The 12668-nt window shown below is 42.6% G+C and overlaps 1 protein-coding gene across 1 annotated transcript in view; it reads left to right on the top strand.

The window, feature by feature from the left end:
- The window catches only part of DDX10 (DEAD-box helicase 10), a 232441-nt gene that overhangs the window by 53897 nt on the left and 165876 nt on the right, over positions 1 to 12668 (top strand). The window contains exons 12-13 of the mRNA XM_060234843.1: positions 3394 to 3482; positions 12145 to 12553. Coding sequence (XP_060090826.1) covers positions 3394 to 3482; positions 12145 to 12553 — 498 coding nt within the window. The remainder of the gene's footprint in view (positions 1 to 3393; positions 3483 to 12144; positions 12554 to 12668) is intronic.

The raw sequence follows: 12668 nt of genomic DNA, 5'->3' as shown, positions 1-12668 counted from the left end.
AACAAAGTTACTGGGCAACTGGAGCCTGACAGTGTATACAAAGCAACCTTCTTGTTTGACAAATTCAGACTTGAAACGCAAAACAAAAGGCTTTTAACAGTTTTTGATGGGAACAGCATCCAATCCCTGTCTTGTCTTCAAAATACCTACATTCTGATTGGACTCCCTTCCTAACCAGCAGGCTTCCTAACCCTTCTCCCACCAAAATCCAACAACCCCCAACTCTGTTCTTGGCCAGCAGTTAAATTCCTCCTTCCCCCTTCCTTAAACATTTCCATCCACCATTTGAAAATCATTTGCTGAGGCTCCTGGTGAGTGGAGCTTGAAACTGTCCATCACACTTGGGCCAGTCACATGCTCTCTCATCCACCTCACAGGGTTTTGTGAAGGTAACATTGAAAGTTGCTGTGGGTTCCCATCAGGGAGCAAAGTGGAGTATAAATAAAGTAAATAAATAATCCATAAATGGCATGCTAGTTCTCTAGTTTTGTGCCATGACTTGGTTTCCCTTCGTGCTGTGGGAAAGTTAACGACATTTATACATCCCCAAGGGAAAAATGGAAACTGTCATTGAATTGTTTTGTGTACCACATGGCATGGTTCAAACATTATGCCAAACTAAGGTTGCAACTCTGTGAATGAGCCTGGGTGGTAGTTTAGTGAGACAATCAGGTATTTCCATGGATTCTTGGGAAACCATAGTTTGCAATTAAACCTGCACAGGAAGGCTGTGGTCTGAGCTTGCCCTACAAATTTCAAACAGTGGCTCCTTCTCTGCTCATTCTTTTGTGGTATCTAATCAATCGTTTTGCAGTTTGTGTCACTGCTAGTAGTATAGATGACAGCACACATATTCATCTGTTGGTTGAGATTCTTGCTCTGTGTGCTTCAATGTTTGACCCCAAATTTCAGCAGTTCTTAAGTATCTTTCTGCCCTTGCTATAAACAGCTCATAGCAGCAGCAGATACTGATCATTATGCACAGCCCAAAGTGTTGTAATTAATGCCACCAGTTCATCATGCAAACAGAATGATTTTTCTTCCGCTCAAGTGAAAGGGTGTGTGCATGTGCGAGAATAAAATCTGTAAAGAGTTATTTAAAATAACCCAATCACTTAGTACATTTTTTCCTCTGCATATTTCAATATTTTTAAAAAATATATAATAATGGATTTTCCATAATGGATTTTGGAGAACAGGAGATGAAATGAGAATTCCAAAAATGAACCAGTAAATATACCTATAAAAATAATTTTTCCTCCCCGACACTTCCGAAAACAAAAATTACAGAACAGTGCAGTGGAAACATAAACAGTATGATTTAATGAATGATACACTTGAGTTACCAGCCAAACGAAAGGGCATGCTGGTAGCAGCAGGTTATTCCATTTTATAGGAGTGATTTTCCAGTGTTTTATTGCAGCCTGGGTAATATGAAACTTCAAGCAAAAGCTGTTTGTACAGTTGCTGGTGCTGTTGTTTCAGCAGCTGGGTTTTAAGGGCAAAAGAATTCCATATCGCAAGTTCTATTAAGTGTTTAAAAATGGTTTTCAAGGATGAAGCAAACAGCTTCAGTTTCAAGATATATGGAAGAAAGAAGGTCATTTTGAAAGGCAATGGGAGAAGCAAAAAAAAAAAAAAGGTTCAGCGCCCGTTTAGTCCCGTGAAATAACTAGAATAACTAAAGAAACTTTGAAATACAGAAAGTACATTCTAGGAGGAAACCTTATGTTAGGGATGTATGGCAGTAAATCCCATTTGTAATCTGTGGAGCTTATACTCAAATAAGAGTAGGACGGTGAGGGACGTGGCTCAGTGGTAGAGCATCTGCTTGGGAAGCAGAAGGTCCCAGGTTCAATCCCCGGCATCTCCAAAAAAGAGTTCAGGCAAATAGGAGTGAAAAACCTCAGCTTGAGATCCTGGAGAGCCGCTGCCAGTCTGAGAAGACAATACTGACTTTGATGGACCAAGGGTCTGATTCAGTATAAGGCAGCTTCATATGTTCATATGTTCATATGAGTGCATGCAATTGCAGCCAGGCTGCTGTCAGCATAGGGCCCAGAGTTTCTGGCAAGGTTCACTGCTGCAGAGTTCCCCAGTCAAATGCTGCCAAGGAAGGAATGGTGGCTCGCCTGGTGCACACAGTGCACCATCGGAGAAAGGACACACAGGAAGGAAACATAGGCAAGTGAGGTGGGCTGGAAGGAAAGCAGGCATGAGTGGTGGTCAGAGGAAGAGAGGGCCTGTCCCTGGATTGCAGCTAGCATAGTTTAAAAATACTGGATTGAGTAATCTTAACTGTAGTTGAACAGTTCCTCTGTAGTAACTTGTATTTTTTTTTGTCATAAATGACAGTCATCCATCATTTTTCCCCAGCTTGAATAATAAATCAAGCCACGGCAGTAGTTTTATTAGGGTTTTTTTTTAAAAGAAGCAAATTTTTTTACTTTTGTTGGAACTGTCTTGTTCCTAACTGTCTGAGCTAGGGTAGGACTCTTGACAATTGCACTCACTCTGAAGGGTATATCATCCCTGAAGTCATTATCTTGAGCTGGAGAAATAAGAACCTGAAGCATAGGATCAGCAGGGACTATGGACAAAGCAGGAGACTGGGACTCTAATATCTAAAGCCTAAGCCAATCCAGAGACATCATACTACTAGCCAATCATAGGGGTGGATGTTGCACACCACTAGTCTTATGATGTCTTGGAGGTTTTTATCCTTGTACACTGCTTTGAGAACCTTTACGGTGGTCGGTATGCTTAAATAAAACATTGATTTCCTTCTGTGCGGGAAGGTAGCTTTTGCTTTTTAAGAGCAAATTAATTGTTTTTGGAACTTACTCGTTTCTAGTTCAGATTGATTCATACCAGTTTATGTGCTTGTGCTTCAGCTGTGGCGGTGGAAATGCTGTTAAGTTGCAGCCAACTTAAGGCGACATTGTAGGGTTCAAGGCAAGAGATGTTCAGATGTTGCTTGCCATTGCCTGTCTCTGCATAGCAACCTCAGACTTCCTTCGTGGTATCCTATCCAAATACTAACCAGGACTGACCCTGCTTGACTTCGGAGTTCTGATGAGTTTGGTCTAGCCTGGGCCATCCAGGTCAGACCAGCTTAAGTTGTAACCCGTAGTTATTGCTTGTGTTCAGAAGATTCAGTTTTCGCCAAAGAGGTATTCACAGGTGTCAATCAGGGGCAAGGGAAGAGGAGATCATCTCTTAACTTGACAGATAACTAATAGACGATCCATTTCAGTCTTAACTAGTTTTACATAAAATGCATTGCACATATTTCAATTGTTCAACATGGATCACTTTTTCTATTACAGATTCAAGAGACCGAACCTCTTTTTACCATTCAAAGTAATTTCTTTTCCCTTTCTTCCCCTTTAGTGTTTTGTTTCCTATCTGCGATCCATCTACCTAATGAAGAACAAAGAAGTGTTTGATGTATTCAAGCTACGTGTGGCTGAATATGCCCTGTAAGTGCTATTATCTCTAATTGTTAGAAATGCTAAAAAGTACTACGTAGAAGCCTATAGGGGTTTCTTTTTGCTGATTTCTTTGAACTGCGCAAAAAATGGCTGCTTTATTTCCAATTGGAAATAATAGCATTTTGAAAATACTTTGTAAGCAAGGTCGACCCTGGCTAGTATTAGGATGGGAGGCTTCCAAGGAATATCAGGGTTGTGACGTGAAGGCAGGCAGTGGGAAACCGCCTCTGAAAATCGTTTGCCTTGAAAATCCCATAGGGTTGCCATAAATCAACCTGAAATCCTGGAGAGTAACTACCAATCAGAACAGACAACACTGACCTTGATAGAGCGAAGGTCTGAGCCAGCATAAGGCAGTTTGTGCATACAGAGTATGTGGCCCATTCTTTGGGGTAGCACAATGTGGATTTTCTCTTTTAGACTTTCAATAAGAAATATGTGAGGTCAAAACACAAGCACAACCATTTATACATTTCTAGGCTTTTTCTTCTAGTGTGATTATTCATACTATGAGAAGTCACTGCTGTGAGTAGAGTTAATGGGCTTTGCCGATATGACTGTGTTAGTAGTTCCTTTGACTTCCACAGGGATGTGAATGGTTTATCATTTAGTCATACATAATGGATGCCTTTGCAAATAAATATATGAAAAGTATTGAAAAACTATTTTGATTGCTCATGTCAAGACCAGAGGTGGATTAGAGTGACTCGGAGTCCTAATAATTCCAGGTTGAACTGGAAAGCAAAGCCCTGTGCCCCACCTTCAGATTTCTTTCTTGAATTCAAATAGAAATTCTCATTGTTTCCCTGCATGCTTTTTATATTAGCATTTAGTGTTCTTTTACTTGTTAAGTCTCTGCCATCCCTCCATGAAAGGCTTCATTTGGGAGGCCACAACAGTGAGCCTCAAGGGGAAGACATTCCACACATGAGGTGCCACCATTAAAAAAGCCCTGTCTCTAATTGGCAGACCCTCTCCTCTACAGGCAGAGGCACAGAGATTAATGCTTGGGAAGAGGATCTAAAATTGGCAGGTTAGACAGTACAAGAGGAGGTGGTCCTTCATGTATCCAGGCTGCAAGCTTTTTAGGGCCTTAAAGGTAAAAACTAGCACAGCTATTAAAAAAAGGTAATGATAGTCCCCTGTGCAACCACCAGTCGTTTTCGACTCTGGGGTGACGTTGCTTTCACACCGTTTTCACGGTAGACTTTTTACGGGGTGGTTTGCCATTGCCTTCCCCAGTCATCTACACTTTCCCCCCAGCAAGCGGAAGGATGGAAGGCTGAGTCAACCTGGAGCTGGCTACCTGAACCAGCTTCCGCTGGGATCGAACTCAGGTTGTGAGCAGAAGGTTCCGACTGCAGTACTGCAGCTTTACCACTCTGCGCCACGGGGCTCTTTAGCACAGATATTAGGTTTGTAGTATTATCCCTGTATTACAAACTTGTCTTGTGGATGAAGAACAGGGCTATTTAGGGACCCTCCAGACCAGGCTTTTGGCCTCCCTCACAACTGAGCAATTTGGATTTGGTATGTCATGAAAACTGTGGGCTATATGTGGTTATAGTGTTTTTTTTTTTTAAAGCTTCAGTTAAGTTATACTTTTAATCCTGTTCAAGCAGATGGGCCTGATTACGAAATCCCTGTCCTATAGAATCAGAAGATGGAGGTTTGGAAGGGAAGCAGAGTGCACCCAAAAAGTTAAAGCAGATTAAACAATTTGCCCAGCTCTATGAAAAATAGGGCGATCAGGGCCCCCAGAATTTTATCTCCCCAGTTCCCTTTTGCTCAGCAGCTCTAGAGAGGAGAGAGCTGGTGTGGATGCTTCCCGTGCCCCAGCTCGCATTTCTGTGCTGTTCTTTGTGACCTTTAATCATTCCTGTTTTCAAGCTCTGCTGAAATGGCTGCCAACAGACAGAAATCGCCATTCACTGGCCTTGAAAATTTGAGTACTTTTGCACTGGGGTCAGTCAATGGGTAATGTGCAGGTAGTCCTGTTGTTGGGTATTTTGTTACGACATCGGGAAAAGCTATGGTGGTTTTGTGTTTTATCCAGTCGTGTGTTTAACATGCTTCTATGGCATTCCCCATTTCAGAGTAGAGTTAAGGAACCATGGCATGCCTTATAGATCCCCCTCCCTTCCAGATGGGTCTTCCGATTCTTGAGGTATAAAGTGCCAGAAAGTTGCAGCCAACTTACAGCAACTCCGTAGGGTTTTCAAGGAAAGAGACAAACAGAGGTCGTTCGTCATTGCCTTCCTCTGTGTAGCAACCCTGGGCTTCCTCAGTGTGTTCTCCTATCCACGTACTAAGCAGGGCCAACTCTGCTTAGCTCCTGAGATCTGAGGAAACTGGGCTATTCTGGGCCATCCAGGTCAGGGCCCTCCAGATTCTACAGGAAAAGTGTTGCTCAATAAGGCAGGTCTGCTTGAAGAGGATAAAAAAAAATCTTTAAGCCATTAGCTCCCAACCTTTTTTGGTATGGGGATGCATAAGTCCAAACTTACTTGGAATGGAGACCCACTTGAAAAAAAAAACCTCACAGAGTATTCACAAATGGATAAAATTGCAAAAACTTGGGATACCCTCCTGCCTCGTATAGGAAACACAGCCTTTAAGCGAAGCAAAAAATTGTAACTGCATACAGCGTACAATTTCAAAACCGAGCAAATCCAAATTGCTCTGTTTGCTCAGTAACGCGGTTCTCTTTGTAAGACTTTATTGGAACTGCTTACTCATCGGATTTTTTTGGCGGGGAGAGGCATTAAAGCAAAAACCCACATCCATCTTTTAAGCATAGTAGTCTCATTTCAGAATACTGATGAGGCTCTTTAATGTAGTATTGCTATTGTTAAGACTGCAACCTGGTAGTAGTGGTGAACAGAAATTTCAGAGGGCTGAACTTTATTTTGATAAGTGCTTTTCTTCAAAAGGACGTTGTTGAGCTATTTCTGAGGCAGGCAGAGAGGTTGAGGGGAGACTACATCTGTTAACTGCCAGGATGGAAAACATTATGTCCGCATCAATCGGCATTCTGTAGATACAATAGCAGAGAAACCATTTTCACCACAGGAACTGGATTAAAATTTTGTCCTTCAAAAGAAAGTTATTTGTTTCCCTGACTCTGGCACACTAGATAAAGATATTTAATAGAGGCTTACTTCCAACAGCTCGCCTGTTGTCAGTTTGAGAATATAACTGCTTGAGGGACAGATTTTAGATGCGTTTATTGCATAATAGTTTTATGATATATTGTGCTTTAAAGAAACACCACCACCACTTTGGACACAACCCAACTTCTCCTGCAGCGGCAGTATGTACTTAAGGGAGAAGGCCAGAAGTGTAGGAAACATCTCTTGCTTACGGAGTTGTTTGTGAATGGAAGGAGGGGCTGGATCAGGGATAAGTTTTAACTTACTTTTCATTGTCTTTGCCCACAAGAGATTTTTAACATTTTTCTATTTTGCAAATGTAACAGAATAAGAATGTAAGGCTTTATCTGTGCGCATAGAAGGCTATGATGTGAGGGCGGGGAATGTGCTCTGGATATCATACACACTGTGGTATTTATCAGGCTTCTTTCCCAAATTCACATTTACCAATCAGTTTCCCTAGCAAGTGTACAGAAATTTTCATTAGCAACTTAGTGGGTGAGTGCAGCCCACTGATGGGTGAATAGAGTGGGAATTTAAACTTGAGTCTCCTAGATCCTAATCTGACACTCCAAGCACTATACCACACTGGAGTTCATGAGTTTATAGATCGCAGCTCTCAACCAAAGTATCTTTGGGAGGGGTTCTGGCTCAGTGGTAGAGCATCTGTTGGGCAGGCAGAGGGTCCCAGTTTCAGTCTTTGGCATCTTTAGCTACAAGGATCAAGTGGAAAGTGATGCAAAAGACCTCTGCATGAGGCCCTGGAGACCCACTTGCTGGTCTTGAGTAAGAACATAAGAGAAGCCATGTTAGATCAGGCCAATGGCCCATCCAGGCCAACACTCTGTGTCACACAGTGGCAAAAAAAAAATAAAAATTACACACACACACACACACACACACTGTGGCTAATAGCCATTGATGGACCTCTGCTCCATATTTTTATCTAAACCCCTCTTGAAGGTGGCTATGCTTGTGGCCGCCACCACCTCCTGTGGCAGTGAATTCCACATGTTAATCACCCTTTGGGTGAAGAAGTACTTCCTTTTATCCGTTTTAACCTGTCTGCTCAGCAATTTCATCGAATGCCCACGAGTTCTTGTATTGTGAGAAAGGGAGAAAAGTACTTCTTTCTCTACTTTCTCCATCCCATGCATTATCTTGTAAACCTCTATCATGTCACCCCGCTGTCGACGTTTCTCCAAGCTAAAGAGTCCCAAGCGTTTCAACCTTTCTTCATAGGGAAAGTGTTCCAGCCCTTTAATCATTCTAGTTGCCCTTTTCTGGACTTTCTCCAATACTATTAATATCCTTTTTGAGGTGCGGCGACCAGAACTGCATACAGTACTCCAAATGAGACCGCACCATTGATTTATACAGGGGCATTATGATACTGGCTGATTTGTTTTCAATTCCCTTTTTAATAATTCCCAGCATGGCGTTGGCCTTTTTTATTGCAAATGCACACTGTCTTGACATTTTCAGTGAGTTATCTACCACGACCCCAAGATCTCTCTCTTGGTCAGTCTCTGCCAGTTTACACCCCATCAACTTGTATTTGTAGCTGGTATTCTTGGCCCCAATGTGCATTACTTTGCACTTGGCCACATTGAACCACATCTGCCACATTGACGCCCACTCACCCAGCCTCAACAGATCCCTTTGTAGACAGCAGTGACCTTGATGGTCCAAGAGTCTTGAGTTTAAGGCAGCCTCATGTTTGCTCATGTGACTCTCGGTGTGGCCTAGTTAAAACAAAATCTGACGGACCATGAGTCACAAAAGGTCATGTTTAATCCAGTCCTGAAATGATACACAAAGGAATATCATTATAGCAAAGCATGGAGGAGGAAGATTCTACCTGCTGCAGGATCCTCACCCTCCTTTGAACTCCATGCCATGTTTCAGGAATCTTGCAGTGCCTTCAGAAAGTGCCCTTCTGTTTGAGAGCTGAGGGGGCAAAATACAACCCGCAAGAAAATGCGACTTGTGTTTCTCTGTCCATTTCTCCCTACATATCTTGCTGCAAAAATTACTATTCTTATTGAAAACAAATGTACTTCTGTTTGTGCCTTCTCAGCACTGAAATCTGTCAGCTTTTATCATTTCTGTGTCGTTCCATTCCCCGTTTTAACAAATGTTCTAATTTAGAGGGTAGAAGGAGCTCAGCTTCTGATAATAAAATTAGCCGATATTCAGTGACTTGCCTCAATTTCTTTTTTTTTTTTTCAGGCTTCAATTACATATATTTTCTTTTCCTTCTTTACAAGGATATGCCAGTCAGCAGCTATCTCAAATTGTGCAGAGATTGTAGACCATCCTGCAATAATTAATCTGAGAATTTAGCCCAATAGGAACCAACAGTTTTCGGGCAGGGAAGTATAGGGATGGAACTTCTCCGCATTCTCTTCCAGGAAACTGAGCTTAAAACTGCTGCTCTTTTAACATGAAGGCTTCTTGCTGTTTTCCATCTCAGCTTATAAAATGAAATACTTAATTTCACCTAGTAGCGCTTGGGAAAAAATGTATGCAGGACAGAGCAGGGTTTTGCCAAGCCAGTAGTATTCATCATGACTATTGACAAGACTGCCGCTAGAGGAGAAGGGGAAGCTACAGTCCATAACTATTTAATTAAATGGTTTTCTGAATGTTAAAAAGCTCAGTAGGCAATTTGGCTGAGCATAATCTTCTTTTCTAAAGGAGGGTATGGGTTGAAGGGAGAAACTGATGCATAGTTACTGATTCTTTCTGTGCGTGGATCAACTTCAATTTGAGAAATCTGTCTTGAACCTTTCCATGGTCTTTGTGCCAGTGTGCAGTTGTGAGCTTGGTGGGATCTGTATACTGATTATACTGAATCAGGCCACTGGCCTGTCAAGGTCAATATTGTCTCTATGACAGGTAGCAGCTCTCCAGGCATTTCCCACATCACCAGCTAATTGATCCTGGGACCTTTGGCGGGTAAAGCAGATGCTGTAACAGTGTGCCATCATCCTACCCCAATTACTCATCTTTGTCTAGTTTGCTGCACAGAACTGTTATAGTTTCTGTATTGTGGGAAATAGTCTATAACAGAAGAGATTAACTGAGGCCTGGCTTGGTTCACGTACATACCTGCCTGGGTGTAGTTTTTGCATAATGGCAGAGCAAGCAGGTGGCCTTCCCCTCTGCTGTGCACCTCAGGTAACATGTGAAGTGGAAAATTAAAGAGGGGAAATTGTGCTAGTCTGTTGCAGTGCAAAACAAAATAGTGGTACCTTGTGATACCTTAAAATATTTATTTACTTTATTTATATTTTACCTTTCTTCCTAATGAGGACTCAAAGTGGCTCACATCGTTCTCCTCTCCTCCATGTTATTCTCACAACAATCCTGTGAGGAAGGCTAGGTTGAGAGTGTGTGACTGGCTCAAAGTCACCCGCCCAAGCTTCCATGGTAGAGTAGGGATTCAGACTTGTGTCTCCCAAATCCTAGTTTGATACTCTAACCACTAAATCATGTTGCCTCAAAAGTTTCCTGAGATGTGGAGTGATATGTCAAACGATGGCCTGTTTTGCATCTTTTGAGAAGATGAGGGGACAATTACATAAATTGCAACTGTTCATAGAGGCCTCCATGTAGTGATCCCACCTCTCATGTCTGGATGCATGGTGGTGGAAGAGGAAGCACACTCTCAATCTAGTAGGCATAGACCAGTGCTGGTTGGACAAGTGTCAGTGAAACAGGTCTGATTTGAATGCAGCAGTGAAGTCTTGGCAATCTCTTAGCCTGGTACCAGCAAGATTATCTACAGCCTCAGATTCTCCAAAGTCAGGAAACTAAGGGGGCGTAGAACCTGGCATGGATTCTTGGACCTTTACAGTTCCTTCCAGGCTTTGTTTGTTTATTTAAACATTTCTATCCTGCCTCTTCTTGTAGTTTAGGATGTCTTACAATAATAGTTACATTTTCAGTGAAAACCAAAAATAAAATAGGAACCCCAAGTCTTGAGAGCCAGTTTGGTGTAGTGGTTAAGTGCGCGGGCTCTTATCTGGGAGAACCGGGTTTGATTCCCCATTCCTCCACTTGCACCTGCTGAGATGGCCTTGGGTTAGCCATAACTTTCAGAGAAGCTGTTCTTGAAAGGGCAGCTGCTGTAAAAGTGCTCTTAGCCCCACCTACCTCACAGGGTGTTTGTTGGGGGGGGGGCGGAAGGTAGAGGAGATTGTGACCACTCTGAGATTCAGAGTATAGGACGGGATATAAATCCAAAATCTTATTCTTTCCATTGAAGAAGAAGATATTGGATTTATATCCCATCCTCCACTCCAAAGAGTCTCAGAGCGGCTCACAATCTCCTTTACCTTCCTCCCCCACAACAGACACCCTGTGAGGTGGGTGGGGCTGGAGAGGGCATGTGTATGAGTGGGTATGTGTAACAGACCTGTGCTTGTGTTACTACAGCAATCATGCCTTTGGGAAGAATTTGCAGCTTGTTATACCTCAAAAGTTTACAGCATGTATGGATTACCTCTTGTGTATCCTACAAGCCAGGTGCAGATTTCTAGCCATGTGGTGTAGCTAGCCAGGTACTTGACAAAACCCTCTGTTGCCTGTTTTGCAGTTCCATGCCAGGAGCAAAAACCAGTGCTGAATGGATGTTCAGCTTGGTGAGCTATAGGATTTGGAAGACCCAGATTCGAATCTACACTTGGCCATGGAAGCTCACTGGGTGACTCTGGTCCAGTCAGTCTGTCTCAATTTGCAATGAGCGTCTCTTAACATTAACAGAGTTTTCTGAGCCTTCTTCCCTAATTGCTAGTTGTGTTGTGGCGATATATGCTGTTGAATTGCTGCTTTCCCCAAAATTAAGCAGTCCTTTTAAATTAAGACATAGGAGATGTCCCTTGCAGTGCTTTCTCTTAGCTGAGTTAGCGTGAGCTAGCTCACAGATTTTTAGCCTCCAGCTCACACATTTTTGTCTTAGCTCAGGAAGGATGACCCCGAAGTACAACAATTTATGCGGTTGCTCACCACTTTAATACCAGTAGCTCACAAAGTAGAATTTTTGCTCACAAGACTCTGCAGCTTAGAGGGAACATTGGTCCCGTGTATATTGTAGAAATGACTTCTCTCTACTTCCTACATGGGTCAGTTTAGAAAAAAAAGAGAAGGGTGAGAGAAAAGGTTGTTGCTCCTGGGTGAATGAGTTGGATTTTTCCTGTGATATGGATTCATCATGGATCCATGCATTGAGAGCTGCAGCCTCCAGATGATCTTTTCAAGTTGAGAATGGTTTTGTTGGTGTAGTACCTGCAAATTCCTCTTTCCATGCGAATGGAGAAATACAGCAGGTTCCAAGTTCAGTCCCTGGCACTTCAGTTAAAAGGACATTATATTACATATAATGCCTGAATAAGTTCCTACTAAAGAGTGAAAAATCTTTGAGAACCACTTGGGCCCCTTTACAGGCAATGCAGGGAAAATTTACTCTTATAACGTGGACATCTGTTTTGCAGCTCCCTTGGACTTGCAGTGGCCCCTCGTGTGAGATTTCTTCAGAAGGCCCAGAAGAAACTTCTTGGAAATGACTCTGAGAAAGAAGTCCTGTTAGGGACTACAGATCACTTTGAAGGAGCACCTTCTTCTTCATGCAATGAAGAGACAGAGAAACACAGAGCACTCTTCAGTGAAACGGTAACATTAGCAAAAGAGGAGAGCAGAGAACTTCCTAGAAAAGACAATGAAATGGAGGAGGATGCGTTGCAGGGAGAATCTGAGTCAGAAGAGGAGCTACTGATATGGAAGGGCTTGAAAACTCCATCTGCGCAGTTCTTTGAAGATGACGATGACATGAAGGATGTTGATGTGCTGACCATAAAACGACAGAATGTCTTTGGCTTGGAATCCGGAGGCAGTGTAGCATTGGTAAGTTCTTTCAGATTATTTCTTCAACTCCATAGCCAGATGGTTCTTACCAAAGCCACTGAGTTACTCAAGTGTTACAGAACAGGACCAGTTCTGCATCCAAGTAATTACGGGG

This window comes from Heteronotia binoei, chromosome 3 (assembly GCF_032191835.1).
Source record: "Heteronotia binoei isolate CCM8104 ecotype False Entrance Well chromosome 3, APGP_CSIRO_Hbin_v1, whole genome shotgun sequence".
NCBI lineage: Eukaryota > Metazoa > Chordata > Lepidosauria > Squamata > Gekkonidae > Heteronotia > Heteronotia binoei.
Note: the sequence above shows the minus strand (reverse complement) of the source record. Positions and strands in the feature narration are given on the sequence as shown.